The sequence below is a fragment of the Rhinatrema bivittatum genome, chromosome 3 (genome assembly GCF_901001135.1).
Source record: "Rhinatrema bivittatum chromosome 3, aRhiBiv1.1, whole genome shotgun sequence".
Classification (NCBI taxonomy): Eukaryota; Metazoa; Chordata; class Amphibia; order Gymnophiona; family Rhinatrematidae; genus Rhinatrema; species Rhinatrema bivittatum.
In genome coordinates this window covers 67121746-67139808 of record NC_042617.1, presented here as the reverse complement: position 1 = coordinate 67139808, position 18063 = coordinate 67121746, and the positions used below count along the sequence as shown (strand labels likewise).

Below are 18063 nucleotides of genomic sequence, written 5' to 3'. Positions count from 1 at the left end.
TGCACAGATATAAAGGAAAAAGCACAGGACTGCTTCTATGGCCAAGTCCATAAGCAAAGCACGTCAAACACACTGTCTGAATTTTCAAGAAAGCTCATCACCCAGTAAAAAAATGTTGCTAGCTGCAAGTTTTATGAGTATTATAAGGATTGGGGATAACTGCACAGAGCAACAATTACTACCCTTAAGAGAAACAGGGGAGTAACCTGCACAGAGTGGCAGTTACTACCTTAAGAAACTTGCTGGGTAGACTGGATGGACCATTTGGTCCTTTTCTGCCGTCATTTCTGTTTCCCTTTACATTCTGCTTTATTAAATGCTGGTAAAACAATTTTTTTTAAATTCTGTTGAAAGGCAGGCATTACTTTTAGTAAAAAGGATGGCACTGGTCTAAGGATCACTGCATCTTTAGTAAAGCTCAGAAAATGATCCTGGCAAGATATAGACTGCATTTCCTAAAATGACCTTGCTAAAATGATAGAAACCAGGAATACTGTTTTTTGTTGTTTTGGTTTTTTTTAATTTTTAATTTATGCATTTTCAGAACTTTATAACAACAAATTATAATGGAAATACAGATATATTGTAATATAACATAATACATTGTTTTTTCATATCTTGTATCTTATCTGCTTCTTCAAGAAATATGGGAGAGCTAATAGTAATAAGCGGAAACTAAAAAGAAATAAGGATCAGTCAAATCCCACACATCATTAGCAATCAGAGGCGACAACTGGGTATTTTCAAATTGCTCCTAACCAGTCTCTTTGTTCACTGGGGGATGAGAGTCCAAATCACTTGGAGCTGAGAAACTTCAAAAAAAGGTATATTTATAATTTAAGTAATTAACCTCGCATCTGCAAGGAAATTTCAGCAGGAATCTAGTTCCAATAGCTTCAACATCTGGTCTCAGTCTCAGAAAGTGTTTCCTCCTAACTTGTGTTATCCTTGCCAAATCCGGATAAATCCAGATTTTTTGAACGTAAAAATTTTCCAAACAGTGTCGGAGAAACAAACCCAAGACAGCATCACGGTCCGTTGTGAAAACAAATGTAACAAAAAGTGTAACTCTTGTCTTGATCTCAGTTTCTATTGTTGATTCCAATATCTCAGCCAAATTGAGTGATCTTTCTGATATCACCCCTCCATCTGGAATATCAGGAATATCAGCGCTAGGTCTTACAGGTAAATAATACACCTTAGAAAAAACTGGTAAAGATTGCTGCTTCATCTTCAAAATCTGGGTTAGATATTGTTTAAATGTTTCCTTTGCAGGAGTTAATTTTACTATGGGGAAATTCAATACCCGCAAATTCAAATATTTTATGGAATTTTCAATAACCTCCAGCTTTTTCACATTGAGTAATTCTGACTTAAACTTTTGCTGAAACACCTCAACTTTTTCCAGGCAACCTTCACACTTTTCCACATTTGTTTTATTTGAAAATACTGAGTTCTCCAAGTTTATAAAACGCTGTTGAACATTCAAAGTATTCTGAGACAAGTTTACAATAGCCTTTTCCAATGATTTAATCACTGTCCAGAGTGAGCCAAGGGTGATCTCTGCCAGGCTTTGAGGCAAAATTAAATCCTCCTCCAGTCTGGGTTCTCCTTCTCCCCCCACAGCCTGGTCTCCTTCTCCTCGCAACTTCAGAAATCAAACCAGGCAAATCATCAGGACTCCCAGTCACCACAAGGAAACCTAAAAGTCCCATTAAACTCACGTGTTGCGGCGGAGAAGGAGTACAAGGAGCACTGGGGCTCAATGATATTGCCTCGGCCAGCAGGGCTGACTCCCGCTCCAACTCGGCTTCCGCAGTGGCCCTCTCCTCTGGCATCATCCCAGGCATCGACGGAAAGAAGGATGAAATCTGTGGCTGAGTTGATGTGGGCACTGGAGATGATGTAGATATCTCCCTTACCCTAGCCTTCCTCTTTGTATGCGGAATGATCCAAAATGAGAAATCTAGGAATACTGTGTAACAGGCAATAGAGGTCGGAGAGCAGGAATACTGTTTTTAATGTTAAATTCTTTATTGTAGACTGGCTTAAAGGCTCTAACAGGGCCTTAGACAATGCATGCATTATTTAATTTAAATTCCACTGTGGAAATATGGGACTAATTGGAAGACTGACTTTTAACCTCACAAAGAAAAAGCAAAACATTCCTGTGGGAAACCACTGATAATCTCTTGGTTCTTTCTCTGAAACAAGATATTGCTGCTACCTGCAGTTTTAATGAATTTAGGGCCAATCCTTTAAAGTAGCATCACCAAGTGCACATTTTTGTGCATTCACAAATATAAATGCTTGCACAATTGATTAAAATTATCACAACAGGTTGAAACTTCATGACTTCTAATCATTTTTACCAACCTTCCATTTCTGATAATTTGCCCCACCCCGTCAGTTTTCTTCCAAATATTGAAACAGCTTAGAATACAGTGCATGTTTTTGTGTAAGTCTATCTTATACTACACTATTAACTGTATTATGCTGACATTCAGTGTCAGCTTGTTGTACCTCACAGCTTAGATTCTCTATCTATATAAATCACTTTTTTCGATTGTCGTATTTTTGAGCCTCTTATCAACTGCTGTGTGCACTTTTTTGTGTACATGGGGCTTGTATTGTACTATTTACTGTATTATACTGACATCCGGTGTCAGTCTGTGATATTTCATGGCTTAGATTATCTGTCTATACAGATTACTTTTTTATGATTGTCATTGTGTTTTGGGGGCACTTATCTTCTGTTTTTTTTCTTTTAACTCTTCTTATTGTTCCATTGCATAAAAGAATTTCTAGGTGTGTCTAATTTAATTTTCTGCTAAGAAACTAAAAGTTGAGAAGTTTGTTCTATTTTCAGAGATTTCAAACAGATTTATTAGAAACATACAAATTTACTACAAAGTTGGCCCACAATTCTTTTTATTTTTATTATTCCACAAGGGAAAAACCCTAGGATTGTCACCGTCATGTGTTTGTGCTGGTACAAATATAAAGGCTGGCAGAATCATTGTACATAATCGAAGAGGGTTAAAATTCTGAGAATTTGTAGATTTTTATCATGATGTATTATTTCTGAAAATTTTAATCCCCTACCCCCTTCAGTGTTTGATCCACAAGTGGAATACCCTAGAACTGCCACTGACAAATGTTCGTGCCAGTACACATTTAAAGGCTTGCAGAATCAGCATGTATGATCACAGCAGGTTGAAATTCTGTGAATTTGTAGATTTTTTTTATATCTTTAATTTCTGAAAATTTTAACCACCTACCCCCTTCAGTGTTTCATCCACAAGTGGAACACCCTAGAACCACTGACTGGCACATTTTTGTACCAGTGAATGTCTCTCTTTTTCCGCTTGTCATAATTTGTGGGTAAAATTATCAGAAATCTAAGGTATTATGTAATCTTATAATTAGTAGTAATGACATGACTTTCCCAGAGCAGTGGGTACAGTACAGAGTAGTGTGTACAGTAGAAAGAATAAAGACAGATTTTTATAATATTTCATATGAAACGTGCATGTTAGGAGAGAAGGGGGAAGATGTGATCAGTCAGAGATGAGAAAGGTCTGTAAAGATTTGAAATGTTTTTTCTATATCTGTCTTCTTGTTTACTGATGCTGTTGAGAGTTTTAGCCTTTGTTGACAAGAGCTGTAAATAGATCATTTATTATCTCTTTGTACTGTTTGAGATGACTGCATCAGTCTTCAGTCTGACTGCTATTCAAGTTATACAATCTTTAGAATTTGCTTAGTTTGTTATTAAAGACTTAGTTATTCCCACTAAGAGAACTTCTTTCTTGTACAATAATTTACAGAAGCACCTGTTCAAGCCTGATTAGATCAAGTTAGCTTATTTTAATGTGTGACTTTATACTGGTTATGTTTTTATTATTAATGTAGCTTCTGTGAACCACATTCACTAAGCGGTATACAAAAAATCTATATAAATAAAAATGTAAATGTTCGTTTGTTCAAAATCTTAAATCTCCGAAAGTTCTTCACCGATTGCTTTGAAATTTTGACACAACGTTGCATTCGAATACGCGTGTGTTTTTATATACCTATATTATATAGATGTCACACCTGTGACAGGTAAAAACATGCTTTTTTGGAAAAACAGCGCCATCTGTTGGACATAAAAGCAACACATGCTATCTACAATATAAATGGGCTCTGACCGACGGACCGCAAATGCGCAGTAGAGAGCAGCTCTACCGCGCATGTGCGCGGTACAGCTGCTCTCTACTGCGCACATGGTCCGCGCATGTGCAGACCATAGCGCATGTGCAGACCATAGCGCTATGGTCCACGCATGTGCAGACCATAGCGCAGAGGTCCATGGTCTGCGCATGTGCGGACCATGGAGCTCTGCGCTACGTGCTGGGTGTCACAGAGGGGAGGAGGAAAGGGCAGACGAGTTGCCGCTCTGAGAAATGGCTCAGCCCGTTCCTCCACCGCTGGGGAAGGGGGGGGGAGTAGGGACTGCCGGACAGTTACACACAGGAGGAGGAAAGGGTAGAAGAGTCGCCGAGCCAGTCCGTCCACCGCCGGGGAAAGTGGGGGGAGGGAGTTGGGACGGCCGGAGCAGAGCAAATGCAGAAACGTGCGCTTTCTCTTTTCTTTCTTTTCCATTTAACCAGACTGAGCCACAGCAACATGTGGCCGGGTACAGCTAGTGTTAAATAAATATATATGTAATGTATATCATACTTTATATTTAGGTCCAACTTGAATTACCTTGTGGATATGTACAATACTGACAGTCATAAATGATGAAAATTCACAGCTTTTCAACTTGCTGTGATCATGTACATAGATTGTTTGGGCCTCTACACTTCTCAACTGCATAAAAATGTGCTTATGGCTGTTCTAGTAAAATTGTATTTAGATGTGAAAAATATCAAATACCTGAAAAAAAACCCAAAACAAACAACCCACTGTTAAAATGTGAAAGAATGTTGGGATTACTACCTGATAATCCCCTTTTCCTTAGTGTAGACAGATGGACTCAGTACAAATGGGATAGTATCCGCGTGCTAGCAGTTGGAGACGGATCTGACGTCAGCACGGGGGCGTATATATCCCCACAGGAAGCGTAGCTATTCAGTAATCTTCCTTGCAAAAGCTGTTATAGTGTACTGACGCACAGTTAAAAAGTGAAATAGGATTCCCCTGACCGATTGATAGTAGCCGGAGACCGCCAGCATTCCCAACCGAAAGGCGTGGACACCTGGTAGAGTGTACGCTCTCATGGAAACAGATGACATGGCTTACCTGGAATCGGTGATACCCATGTACGCAGGCAGCTGGGCGGGATGCTGAGTCCATCTGTCTACACTAAGGAAAAGGGGATTATCAGGTAGTAATCCCAACATTTCCTGGCGTGTAGCCAGATGGACTCAGTACAAATGGGATGTACAAAAGCTTTACTCCCCACCTGGGCGGGAGGCTGCCTGAGGCCCATGTAACACCGCCCTGGCAAATGCTGAGTCCTCCCTGGCCTGGACATCCAGGCGGTAGAATCTGGAAAAGGTATGGAGGGAGGACCATGTCGCCGCTTTACAGATTTCCGCAGGCGATAGCATCCTGGATTCCGCCCAGGATGCCGCTTGAGCTCGGGTAGAATGAGCCTTGACATGTAGAGGCGGGGTTTTTCCAGCCTCTACGTAAGCTGCCCGGATAACTTCCTTGATCCAGCGGGCGATGGTGGGCCGAGAGGCCGCTTCACCTTGTTTCTTCCCGCTGTGCAGGACAAACAGATGGTCCGTCTTTCGTAGGTCTTGTGTAAGTTCCAAATATCTGGGCAGCAATCTGCCAATGTCGAGATGGCGCAATAAACGCCCTTCTTCAGATTTCCTCAGCCCCGCCGTGGTAGGCAAGGTTATGGTCTGATTAAGATGAAACCGTGAAACCACCTTAGGTAGAAAGGAGGGAACCGTACAAAGATGGATAGCCTCTGGAGTGATCCTGAGAAATGGATCCCGGCAGGACAATGCTTGTAGCTCTGAGATGCGGCGGGCTGAACATACAGCCAGCAAGAATACCATCTTCAAAGTGAGGGAACGAAGAGACAGGCCCCGAAGGGGTCGAAAGGTGGATCCCGCAAGGAAATCCAAAACAAGGTTGAGGTTCCACAAAGGCACAGGCCACTTCAGTGGCGGACGAATATGCTTGACCCCCTGCAGGAAGCGAGAAACATCCTGGTGCTTAGCGATGGTCTTGCCAGCCCTCCTGGGACCATAACAAGACAGCGCAGCCACCTGAACTTTGATGGAGCTGAGGGAGAGACCCTTCTGAAGGCCATCCTGCAGGAAATCCAACACAATAGAGATCGTGGTTGCATGTGGATTGGTGCCATGCGAGTCGCACCAGGCTTCAAATACTCTCCAGATCCTGATGTATGTGAGGGATGTGGAAAACTTGCGAGCTCGGAGGAGGGTATCAATCACGGGCTCCGAGTAACCCCTCTTCTTCAATCTAGCCCTCTCAAGGGCCATACCGTAAGAGAGAATTGAGCCGGATCCTCGTGAAGAATGAGAAGAAAAGAGAAAAATTAAAGTAGTCTTGGAAAGCACGCTCAACTAGCGTGCAGGCACTCCAAACTGCTTTGGAGACGGAAATTACTGAATAGCTACGCTTCCTGTGGGGATATATACGCCCCCGTGCTGACGTCAGATCCGTCTCCAACTGCTAGCACGCGGATACTATCCCATTTGTACTGAGTCCATCTGGCTACACGCCAGGAAAAGATACTTTTATTTGTATTGTAATTCATTCTTATATTTTCTTTCAAATATAAAGCCTATCATAAAATCGCATATTTTTCTGCTGGTGACTGATCTAGGATGTTAGCCAAACCTGGGTGGCAGTCACAGACTGTACCACCACAACTTTGAAATAAATAGACAAAAAGCAGAATTATTGTCTGTGCTTAATAAAGAACATCAATTTGTACATAAAAAACAATTTTCTTTCAATTACAGAGCCTCAAACATAGTTGTGCACTTGGCGGTTCTAGGGATGTTATGAACTGCTCCCGTGGAAAGAGTTCCTTTAGGGTTCAATAATAGTTTATGTAAAGCATTTTAAAATAATAACCTGTGGTGAAATAATAAAATGAAAAAGATGGGTTGGTTTTAATGGGTGGGGAATATGTGTGGATGAGTGAATGTAGTGGGATATGGTTTTAGATGTCAATATATCGCTGCTAAACAAGTTTGGCTATTGATGCATATTAGGTTGCACATGTCTTTGTATTAGTGTATGGCTATTATAAATATCAATGGATGTAATTAATAAAATGATAAAAAATGATCTGTATGTATTGTAATAATTGTTATTAACTAGCAATATTGATAACAACAAAATTGTTATAAGAGTACAGTAAATTGTGAATGTTAATGTATAAAAAAAGAACTTATAGGGTTCTCTATATATGTATGTTGTGATGTGATGAGTAGGGGGTTCTAGGGTGTAGCCATTCCTGGCAGTTGTAGTACATTTTTAGATTTTACTGTACATGTACAGTTGATGTATTAACCTTTTTGTTTTTTAAGGATTTTGTTGGTTATTGCATCTAATTTTATATGCACTTTAAAAATATTTACTATCAACAAAACAAAGCCCTACAATGAGTTCCCTTATTTTAAGTCATATGATACTAACAATAAAGAAATCACTGATGTCACAGACCATACCATCAAAATTTTGAAATAATTTGATAAAATGCTGAATTCTTGTCTGTACTTATTACAAAACAATTTTTACACAAATATTTTTCTTTCAATTACATAGGTAAAACATAGGTACAGGAAAATGAGCATGTGGTGGCTCTAGGGTACAGGCATAAGAACATAAGATATGCCATACTAGGTCAGACCAAGGGTCCATCAAGCCCAGTATCCTGTTTCCAACAGTGGCCAATCCAAGTCACAAGTACCTGGCAAGTACCCAAACATTGGATAGATCATCTAATCTTTGTCACATTTAATTTTCTGCAAATGCATCATATTTTCATTTAACTACTAAACAGATCCCAAGAGCCCAGGTCTGATAATTAACATTAATTATTCTAATTTCATGCAATATTTAATTAGCCTCCCATCAGTTAAATTATACACACTGGCAATATAGATGGCAATCAATCCCAAATTCCTCAATAACTGAAATGAGAGTGCTCAAATATACATTAAACAGCAAGAGAGAAAGCACTAAACCCTGAGGTACCCTACATTTCACAGAAGCAAGATAGAAAGCTATGAGAATCATAATTCTTTGGCATCTTCTAAGATTCAATAAGATCTTTGAGGATAAGCATACAGTAGACCTTGAACCCAATTAAAAGCAAATTAGCTTTGAATGTCTTTGCCCTGAATTCCTTGGCCTCTTCTAAGATTCAATAAGATTTTTGAGGATAAACATACAGTAGACCTTTAACCCAATTCAGGACAAAGACATTCAAGGCTAATTTGCCTTGAATAATCTTTCTGTTCAGAAGGGACGCAAGCAATTCTAGTACAAATGTGCCCCATTTGTGGAATACCTTGCTTACTACCTCCCTGTCCAAGCACTATTCATGGAGTTTCAAGACACAACTCAATCTGTCCGCTAGATCATTCTCTTTGCCCGTCAGATAAGTGGCTCTGAGAAGCATTTCTTGAGAACCGACCCAGTTCCACATCTGGACAGTATCCAGACACAGAAAATTCCATTCCTCCCTACTTGTTGATGTTGAACACTGCTATTTGATTGTTCGACTGGACTAGGATATCATTGTTGGCTAACCTATTACTGAAAGACTTTAGAATGTACCATACTGCCCTTAGTTCTATGAAGTTTATCTAATGAAACTTTTCCTGAACAGATGAAAGGCCCTGTTTGCAGAGTCCCTCTACATGGGCTCCATATTCCAAGTTGGATACCTCTATGGTTAGGAAAATTTATACTGGAGGATTTAGAAGGGTATTCCTCTGGCTACAGTGGAATAAATCAGCCACCAGGACAGAAAGTCTTTCAGAGGCTGGGTGATGTGGATGCTGACCCAAAAATCTTGAATGGGTTGATTCCAGTGAGACCTAAGGGTCCACTGGGATCTTCTCATGTGAAGACCTGTCAAAGGAATAACATGAACCATTGATGTCATGAGGCTTAACAACCTCAACATGTCCCATGCTGATGCCAGATTCGTTTTTATTCTCCTCGCTGTGGATATCAATGTGGTAATCTTCTCATGCTGGGGAAAGGCTCTTGCCTGAGTTATGCCTAGCAGCACACTTCAATAAATTCCAATTTAAACGACATGCTCAAGTGGGAAATTGAGTAGTTTAAGAAGAACCCTAGCAGCTCTAGCACCCAGATGGTTTGTTCATTGATTCTGTAGCACTGCCTTGACAAGTACCCTTGAGAAGTCAGTTGTCCAGTGGAAAAACACATGCACACCCCCCTTCCCTCCTCCACAATTTTTGTAGATGTGCTGCCACCATGGCAAGCCATTTTGGGAATACATGTCGTGCTGAAGCCATGCAGAAAGGAAATACTTGATATTGGAGGTAGTGGCTACCTATTATAAATCTGAGATAATTTCTGTGACCTCTATGTGGGTGTAAGCATCCTTTAGATCTAGAGCAACGATATTCATTCCAAGTCCTTGAGAGCCTCCAACAGATTGGATTTTCCACTTATCCCTAATGAATGTGTGTGAGATGTGTTTGCATACACTGCAGGAAAATCTCTCTCATGCATATTCATTAGGGCTATCTTAAAAACCTGAACTGTTTGTGGCCCTCAAGGGCTGTGAGTAAATACCACTAATTTACAGAGCACAGCCAGTCCACTTTCTCAAGAAAGGGAATTGGAATGCCTAGGGAAACAATCTTAAAACTTTCCCCTCATCAGGTACTTGCTCAAAGTCCTTAGGCCTAGGATGGGACATAGTTACCCTGCTTTCTTTGGGATTAGGAAGTATATACAAGTGTAACGTTGCTGTCAAAGCAACACTGGAAGCACCTGGAGTATGTAGTGGATAACAGAGCTCCTGGCTGGGGTTAGTGGGGAAGATGCCATTTAGTTAGCAAGTGGATAAAGAGGGGCTACACAAGGCCAGATAACTTTAGGACTGCTCTGAGGCAACCCTAAAGTTATCCAGCTAAAGTAGCCAGTTATAGCTGAAAACCAACTAAGTTAGCCCGATAACTGTACTCTGCCTTAGAACAACTCTGGAAAACCTTTTTTTTTTAAAATCTAGCTAAATGTAGCCGATATTGACTTATCCAGCTATAATTTAGCCAGATATGTGCCCCAGATATTCAAAATTCAGCAGTTATCCATCTAAATGCCTTTGAAAATCAGTCCCTATATATTTTACATTGAAACAAGCAAAAGCAGCTTTATAATTTATATCACAACCAAAGAGGTTTGTCATTCCAAGTAAAAAAAAAGTTTACTTATATGTTCTATTATATACCATATAGATAAATACATAATACAAATATTTCTACACTATTATATGAATAGCTATTTACATTAAAATATTAATTCCATGGACTTATCCTATTAAAGACAAGGTCATATTTTATGAAAAATTGTTCCTGTAACACACATAAGGGATACCTAGAGTAAATAAAACCTATCATTTCTTTAATGACATAAAAGATACCTCCGCCAAACTTAGAAAACTTTACTTTTCTTCAAATAAATATATTTAAAATTTTTAATATCTTAATAGCAACATTCTTTGCTGTCTCCAAAAAAAAGTAAATGTCTTGGAGAAAACTCTGCAATTTTTAAATAAATATGTACCTGATCCTTCTGAGCTCGCATCATATCAACCTCATTTTCAGCATACTGGGGATCTCTGGCTGGGTCCTTCACCTCTTTCAAGTCACTGATATTCTGAAAGTTATCAACATTCAAAATAAACACAAATCTAAAAACAGATAAAATTCACTGAAAAAATAGATAAAACTTTCAAAAAGATCAGAGCTGGTGAAAATGAACAATCTGGTAACATACACAACTAAAGCAACCATACCCTGCATACCATATTCCATTTTTCTAGTCTATTTTAATTTTGTACCACGTCTTTCCAATCAAAAAGACTGTTCACAGTTGCTTACAATAGATCAGAATTAAACTTACAATTTGATTCAATTCATTATAAAAGCAAATATTAACATATCCTGAGACACATAAAATATAAATCATAATCAAATAAAAAATAGAAACAATACCATATAATCAGGCAAGAACAAAAAAGGTGGTTTACAGTTTACACACAAGCATTAAATCAACACTGTACTTAAATATGCATAAAAACACTAAAACAAATAAGAAAACCAAATACAAAATAAAATGATAACCAAGACAATAACAAAATAAAACTGAACATAAACAAAAATAGAAATAAAATAAAAACTAACAAGCGAGATCAGTGAATCTATCATCATAACCACCACACCAGCCCAAACCTGTACTAAAAATCCCACCAAACCACCATCAGCCCTCAGGGAATAGCCAAGTTTTGATTTGCTTATGAAACTTCAAATAGTTTAGTTCTGACCTTATAGCCAGGGGGAGACTATTCCACATCTTAGAAACCACAGATGAAAATGCGTGATCACAGTGATGTGTAAGACGCATTTTCTGACCAAAAGCAGCTGGCAAAAGGGAATCCTAGGATGATCTAAGGATACATCCAGAAGAATACCTAGTCAATTTCTCCCAAAAGTACTTAGGACTGTTGCCACTCATTGTTCGAAAGGCTATTGTAACTAATTTAAATTTAGCTGCTTCAGCTAGGGACAACAACCCATAAAGCAAAGTTGTTTACCTATAACAGTATTTTCTGTAGATAGCTGGACAATTCAGCCAGTCAAATAGGTAAGATCACTGGACGGTGCTGACATGGAACATGCTCTCTCAGAGCACAGAAAGACCTAAAAGTCTGAGTATGTATGGGTATTCTAGTGCAACTGCTGCCATGCCAGTCTCCTCAGTCATTTCACAAGCAAAGTTTCAACTCTGTAGGGAGGAGGGTGGGCTTGTATGGCTGAATTGTCCTGCTGGTTACAGAGAACATATATGTTACAGGTAAGCAATTTTGTTTTCTCTGTAGACAAACAGGACTGAATTCAGCCACATAAGTGGAGCCTCCCAAGCTAAGGGCTGCAATATAACAGTATTTCTTCTTTGACAAGTAATGGAAGTATTGCATAACAACCTGGTATTAAGAGGATGGAGGGAGAGTTGAAGCATCTAGTTAAATAAGCCAAAGAAACTATCCCTGCAGGATTCCTCCTTTAGAGGCAATGTTTAACAAGGGTGTGGATAGAGGATCATGTTGCAGCTTTGCTGATTTCCTAAACTGAAGCTCAGTGAAGGTGCACTAGAGAAGATGAAGTTGCCTCTCCTTGATGAACTTTTACCTTGCTATTTAGTTGCTGTCCAGATTTAGCATAGCAACATGAATTGCAGTCTGATATCCAGACAGAGAGGGTTTGTTCTTAATTGGTAATCCTTGGATGTTAGGGCTGTAAGAGACAACAGTTGAGGAGTTTCCCTGTAACGTTTAGACCTTTCCAAGTAGAATAGTAAAAAATGGTAAAACACTCTTGCAGTGAAAGGTATGAAGCACTTGTTCACCATTATTAGAATGAGGTTTCTGAAATGACACTGGTAAAACTATGGACTGATTCATATAAAACTGAGAAACCACTTCAGCTAAAAAGTTTGGATGGATTCTTAGCCCTACTCTAGTCTTGAAAAACTGTGTATAAAGTGTATATAAAAACTAAGGCTTGGAGCTCTATCACTCTACGTGCTGAGGTCACTTCTATCAAAAACAGCACTTTCCATGGAAGAAATTTGAGATCCTTGGTTGTAAGGGTTCAAAACGAAAAATTGTTAGTTGAGAGAGTAGTAAATTTAGATCCCACTGAGTAGATGGGTCTTGAAATGGTTAAAATGGTCTGATCCTTTATAATAAAGAGTATCAGGGTAAAATGTATTGCTGACTAACTTTTGCAAACTATGGGGCCTGAAATGTAGCGGGAGCAATAAGCTACAGAAATGAATCTATCACTTCTGACGTGTGAAAAAAGGAAGACTATGAAATGAATCTCTCGCAAGAAACTTTTAAGGTTAAAGTAACTTTCCCAGAAAGGTTTTAGGAATGTGCATGTCTTCATCCTTTCCACTTTGATTAATTGCTTATTTTGATAAGAAAGTGTATTTAAAACCAGCATATGTCATGTCAAGTTGAAGTTGGTACTTTACTGGCTTTCCATGCATGTAACAATAAAGAGGTAGCTAAAAAAAGAACTGCTCGTCTCCTTGTGTGCTTTTGTGCTCTTGTTTTCTTTTTCATAATAGATGATGCACTGGCTCGGGAATTGAAGGCGTGAACACGTCAGGTGGCCTAAACTAGTACTGCTCCATTGGCTGTGTGCTCCTTCTCACGATCCGGACGAAACACATGTCCCTCTTGAGGTATTTTGTTTCTTTTTTATTTCTCTGTCTTTTTCCTTGCCAGAATTAGGTTTTGTGCTGTACAGTTTGTGTTATGCTGGCTTGACCCTCAAAGGGAAATGTTACTTACTATTTTTGTGCTAGAATAAGGAGACTGGTATGTTCATTCTGAAGTAAGCACTGTTTAGATTAAGATCCAGTACATCCTTGTAATTAGGCTGGGGGAATTACAGGGAGGTAAAGTCCCTGGGTATACAGCCTGAAAATTAGGCTGGGATAATTACAGAGAGGTTAAAGTCCCTGGGGTATACAGCCTAGAAATTAGACTGGGATAATTAAGTAAAGTCCCTGAAAATTAGGCTGGGATAATTACAGAGAGGTAAAGTCCCTGGGTATACAGCCTAGAAATTAGGTAAATCCGCTCGGGTGAAACCCGAGCAAGAGATCTGAGACTACAGAAGCTTTCGGTTGTACATGAGTAGTGCCAAAAGGCACAGCATATTTCCTTAAATACCACACTCTGTCAGGAAGCGGAGGGCTAAAGAGAAAGAGGCCCTGCCGGGACCACATACTTCAGTTCTGGGCCCGATGGATGCACACTTACACCGGGGTACGTTAAAACCAGGTGAAGTCTCGCTGAGTGAGGGAAGGGAGAAAGAATTACCTGACCCCTCTCTGGAGTTATGTACCACCTTATCCCCAGTAGAGTGGAGTCCCCAGGTAACCCTGCAGAGACGAGGCCTCAAATCCAAACACCGGAGTTTCTGGAATTGGGGATTGCCCGAATTTCAGGCGTTCAAGGAGGAGGAGAAACATCACAGGACATTGTTAGTCTCCCTGTTTTCATCAGGTACTGGGGGTGAAATCAGCAGCACTGCACCAGAGAAGGAAACTGGTGAGAAAGATGTGTTCCCTCAGCTTTTGAAAGCAGAGCTGATAAAACCAACTACTATTTCACTAGACTCCGTTTGGGATGCTATTCAAGCATTTATAATCAGATAACACCAGTGTACACATATATGGGAAAAATGGACACATGAATTGAGAATATGGAAAAGGAAATTGTTGTTGATAAAGAGGGTATTACTAAAATTAAATCAGATTTGGGGAACACTTTAGCCTTTCAGAATGCTTTAATGAAGGATAATCATATATTAACTACCAAATTAGAAAATATGGAAAATATTTTGAGGGAGAAATCTCCGGTTTATCAACTTTCCTAAGAGTCAGTTCATATCACCGAAGGAGATGTGGAAGAAATATATGGTAGAAATCCTAAAGATCCCAGATCAGGCTTTACCAGTAACTTCAAGAATTTACTATATTCCATCTAGTAAGAATAAAAAAGCTCATAAATGGTAAAGAGAGCAATACCACTCCTGTAAATTTAACTGAAATATTGGAAACATCCCAGAAAGATCAGATTATTGCTGCTACTTTAGTGGTACTTTAGTGGTTTCATTCTTGCTTGAAGCAGATAAAAAATGGACACTAAAAATGTTTTGCCGACATAGATTAGAGAGTTTCCTGGATCTTAAGGTAAATATTTTTCCAGACCTTTCAAAGGCCACTCAAAAAAGAAGAAAACAGTTTTTTTTATTAAGACCCAGAGTTATGGAAATTGGAGCCATGTTTTTGCTTAAATTTTCCTGTAAGTGCCTTATAAAATACCAAGGATTGTCATATGTCTTTTTCCAACTTAATCAATTTTACAGCTTTTCAAGTGGGTAAAAATATCTTACCAGGAAGTTCCTCCCCTATTGAGTGAGTGCTAAGTATGATATTTAGTCTGCCAATGAGAACTAACGTACCAAATATTAACATGTAAGCTTCTTTTTTTCATTAAAAAGTAAAATTGTAAGTCACAATTTATTTTCCTCAGGTTCAAATCTTGTGATCTCCTATTGTGGACTTTGATTTGAGTTACGAATAGTTTTGGATATTTGAATATATGATGTTAGTACAAATTAATATGATGTATCTCCATTTTCAAACAAGAATATGTTTCTTGATTATATTTGTTAAACTTGCGGGGGTGAAAAATAAGGATTCCTGCCTGGGAGATCCTGTGTGTGTCTATGTTACGAAAGAGAGTGCATGTTGCTGAGTATGGGGAACTTACCCAGTATGAAAATCCTGGAGCCCCCTGTAAAAATACCTGGAAAAACAATAAACCAGAAACAGTAAGGTATAAGTTTGACTAGCGTCATGCCACTAAGGGGACACCAACAGCAGAATGTACCTTCGATTTAAGAAGAATGTTTTTTAATGTTAGAAAAAAAAAGTTTATGTACAGTCTCCGCCTTGGTTGAACGGTTTGCAGAGGCAGATAAAAGGAAATTGCAGTTTGTAAAGACATCCCTTCATGGGGAATAGAAAAGAAAATGCAATAGTGCAAGGAGCTAGTTCAACAAGTTAAGGAATTAAAGCATGGGCACTGAGCCCAATGTAAAAATACAAGTAGGAGCCACTTGTTCCACTTTACTAGTCAAAGCTAGCACTTTACTAGCCCAAGCTGTCCCCCAATAGCCCCACTCCAAAACTGTAGTCGGAGTAGGAGATACCCCCAAGTTTTGTCATGCACTGAACCCCTGGTATCCCAGCACTCCCAGCACTGAACCCCTGGTATCCCAGCACTCCCAGCACTGAACCCCTGGTATCCCAGCACTCTTTTCTGGTATCCTCCACAGGCCCGGTTAATTTATTGGGGCGGGATTTACTTTGTAAATTGGGATGCACTTTTTACTGCACCTCCCAAGGCATGCTTGTAGAAGTATCCAAAATGTCTTCTTGTGCTATAGGAGTTAGAAGCTGGAAATGAGGAAGTAGTAAGAAATTTTAACCCTCACAAGGCAGAACACTGAATGACAGGAAATATTAAACAAAATACCAAAGTCACTATGGTCTTCAGGAAATAATGATATAGGTACACTGCAGGTAGACCCAGTAGAGATTCCCCTTTTCTCAAATCCCCTACCCTGTCACCACCAGTCTTTATCAATCTTATGCTGCTCCCACTAGCCTCTTTCTTAATCCCCTAAGTCTCTCACAAATCCTTCCACTTTGTCTCCCCAAGTCTTTCATTCCTTTCATCCTGTTCCCACCAGACTCTCTCTCAATCCTCCCACCTTATTCCCACCACTCTCTCTCTCTCTCTCTCAGTCCTCACACACTGTCCATCATCTTCCTTCTTCTCTCCCCTTCTGCTCTTCCCAATATCTGTCTCTCTCTCTTTCTTGTCCCCATCATTCTCCCTCAGTCAGCCCCAGCATAACATTCCCCAATCCTCACAAGAATAATGAGCAGCTCAGTGGCTCCTCCCAATCCCTTGTGCTACTATGGACTCCCAACTCACCCTCTGTCTATCACAAGTATCTCCCTGCCCTGCACCCATCCCCTCTTACTCTCTCTCTTCCTCTGACACCTCCCCTCCAGTGCCCACTTTGGCTGTCTTGCATATACCCCTCAACATTACCCCTTCTGATTCTTACATACCCACCACCTCACCCCCAAAATTCACTTCTTTTCAAGTCACTCTCCCCAAAAGTATTCATCTCTTCTTTTGTACGTGTCTCTTTCTCATATACTTTCCCCTCTAATCATTCCTGGCTCTCTTACCCCTCCACACCTCCAACTTCCATTCTCCCCCTTGTCCCATCACCGCTTCTGGATCTGTTACCCCCCCTCTCTTTTCACCTCCTCTAGCTCTCACTCTCCCTTCCACCTTCACTACTTACGATTGTCACCCATCCTCACTCTACCACCCCTTTCACCCGCTCTCTCATACATACACTCATCACCACCTGTGCACCACCCTGACTCCATTTCTGTTTTTTTCACCCTCCCCCAATCACCACTGATGACTTTCTTGCTCACATACCCTCTCCCTGGCTTTCTCATAGCCTTTCTCCTTTCTTTCAAACCCCTTCTACCCCATCCCTGGCTCTCTCATGCCACCTTCATTCCTACTACAAGGCTTTTATACAACACCCTATTCTGGTCCTCCCTCTATCTCTCAATTTCCTCCAACCAAGCCCTGGTCCCCTCATACCTTCTGCAGAGCATGTGGCAGGATGGACCTTGGGGAAGAGCAACATACCAGGTAGTCCAATTTCATTGCTGACTTCAGGATTATGGGGACGTATTGTGATAAAAGATTTGGAAATATCTGAAGAGATACTGGTTGCACAATTGCTAGGCAATAAAGCCATGGAACCTAAATTTGGCACATCAAAAGGGGGCTACTAGAATCATCTCCCCTTTGTCCTTTCTTAATTTAGAGATAGTTTTGGATATGAGTGGTATTTGTGGAAATCCATACACAAGCCCTTGATCCCATAGAATGCAAAAAGCATCCATTGCGAGAAGTCAGGTGCTGATCTCTTCGAGGAACAGAAAGGAAACTTGCATGAAGTTTCAAAGAGGTACATTTGTGGAGTTCTTCAGAGTCAAAGAAACTGCACTGTGTTGGGGTCATTTAGTTTGGTCCACCTTAAGACAGCCCATAAGGCAATCCTGGTTACAGGGTGTTCCCTCTGGGGAAATGGATAAGAAGGCAGGCCACAGAGAGGGTAGCGGGCCCCA

General features: G+C 40.1%; 1 protein-coding gene across 1 annotated transcript in view; it reads right to left on the bottom strand.

Moving 5' to 3' along the window:
* DYNC2LI1 (dynein cytoplasmic 2 light intermediate chain 1) overlaps positions 1-18063 on the bottom strand; it is a 200980-nt gene that overhangs the window by 40918 nt on the left and 141999 nt on the right. Inside the window, exon 12 of the mRNA XM_029593329.1 lies at positions 10813-10905. Within this exon, the coding sequence (XP_029449189.1) occupies positions 10813-10905 (93 nt within the window). The remainder of the gene's footprint in view (positions 1-10812; positions 10906-18063) is intronic.